At 57.9% G+C, this 1,269-nt stretch overlaps 1 protein-coding gene across 1 annotated transcript; it reads right to left on the bottom strand.

Moving 5' to 3' along the window:
• Nucleotides 1-87: 87 nt before the first annotated feature.
• Nucleotides 88-749, bottom strand: LOC104276090 (septin-9-like; the record flags this gene model as incomplete). Its single annotated transcript, XM_009872258.1, is given in 2 exon segments — nt 88-259; nt 262-749. Coding segments are annotated over 2 exon segments (660 nt in total), but the record flags the coding sequence as incomplete, so codon positions are not given.
• Between the last annotated feature and the right edge of the window lie 520 nt (nt 750-1,269).

Here is a 1,269-nt window from a genome sequence, read left to right as displayed (position 1 = left end):
GACGCTTCGCGTCCCCGCGAGGCCTCTGGGCCCGCAGCGAGGGACGAAGGCAGGTGTCAGCCAGCATCTCATCCCAGCTGTACTCACCTTCTTCTCTCTTTGGTGGGCTCTCCATCACCGTCGGCTGCAGCTTTGGCTCTGCCTGGGGAGGCTGGGTGGCCAGGGGAGGCTCCGAGCTCTCCACCTGCTGCGCCGGTGGGGCTGGGACCTCGGCAGCCTTCGCTACCTGAATTTCCACGCGTTTGGTGGCTGTGTCGGGCGCAGAGGAGCGTTGGCCATCTCGGCTCTTCGCTGGGACATCTCGGGGATCTTTGATGCTGGTGCATCCACCCTCCGGAGACCCGGCTCCTGGGGCTTGCCGAGGGTGATCTCAGTCCTCCTTGGGGTGGGCTCGGGGGGTTTGTGCCCCAGCACATCTGCTCTTTTGAGGCCAAACCTCGACAACCCTGAGGTGGAGTTCTCCACCTGCTTGGATGAGATGTCAATGGAGATTTCTGTTCTTCTGGACACCGGCTCAGGCAGTTTGGGTCCAGAGAGCTCCACTCTCCTCAGAGGGGGCTTGGGTGATCTTTGGCCTGTGGGGTCCGCATGCCGGGCAGGTGGGTCCAAATTCCTGGTGCCAAGCTCCTGAAACTTCTGTGTGGAGCTGGACACAGTGGACCTGAGGAGGGGGTTTGGGGTCCGTCTTTGTGGGGTGGAGGTATTTGAAGACTGGTCTACCTCCTCGACCTCAAAAGACCTCTTCAGAGCTGAAAAAGACAAAAGGAGTTCAGAATTTAGTTACCATCCACCCGAGCATCTCAAGAACTGCCTGAGGCTCATAACCCCATTTCTGCTCCTTTGCTTGAGGGCTCATAATCCCACATAAAGCGGGTGAGGACCAAAGGCCAGGCTCTGCTGCTTCAGACAAGTTACAAACCCGGTAAACAAAACTGGAACGAGAGCCAGGAAATTCAACCCCAGAGTAGAAGCTCCACCCCATCCCACAGGGGAGCAGAGGGCACCGTGGCAGCTCAGCAGAGCAGAACATGGCATAGGACTCAGGAGCATCCATCCATCCAGCTCCTCAATGCCTCCCTTTCCCTCTCACATCCAAAGGATGCACAGATACAGGCTCCCCAGTGAGAGCTGCCAGCAAAATCCAAGCTGGGAACAGGAAAACAACCCCAGGAGAGCGCCAAATGCACATAAATGCAGCAAGAAAACCAAAGGTGGCCAACCATGTGGGAAGCACCTCTGCTGCTCCAACCCCCTGGGAAGGACCAGTGT

The sequence above is a fragment of the Apaloderma vittatum genome, unplaced genomic scaffold, assembly GCF_000703405.1.
Source record: "Apaloderma vittatum isolate BGI_N311 unplaced genomic scaffold, ASM70340v1 scaffold28006, whole genome shotgun sequence".
NCBI lineage: Eukaryota > Metazoa > Chordata > Aves > Trogoniformes > Trogonidae > Apaloderma > Apaloderma vittatum.
The sequence above is the reverse complement of the archived record's forward strand: the minus strand, read 5'-3'. Positions and strand labels throughout refer to the sequence as shown.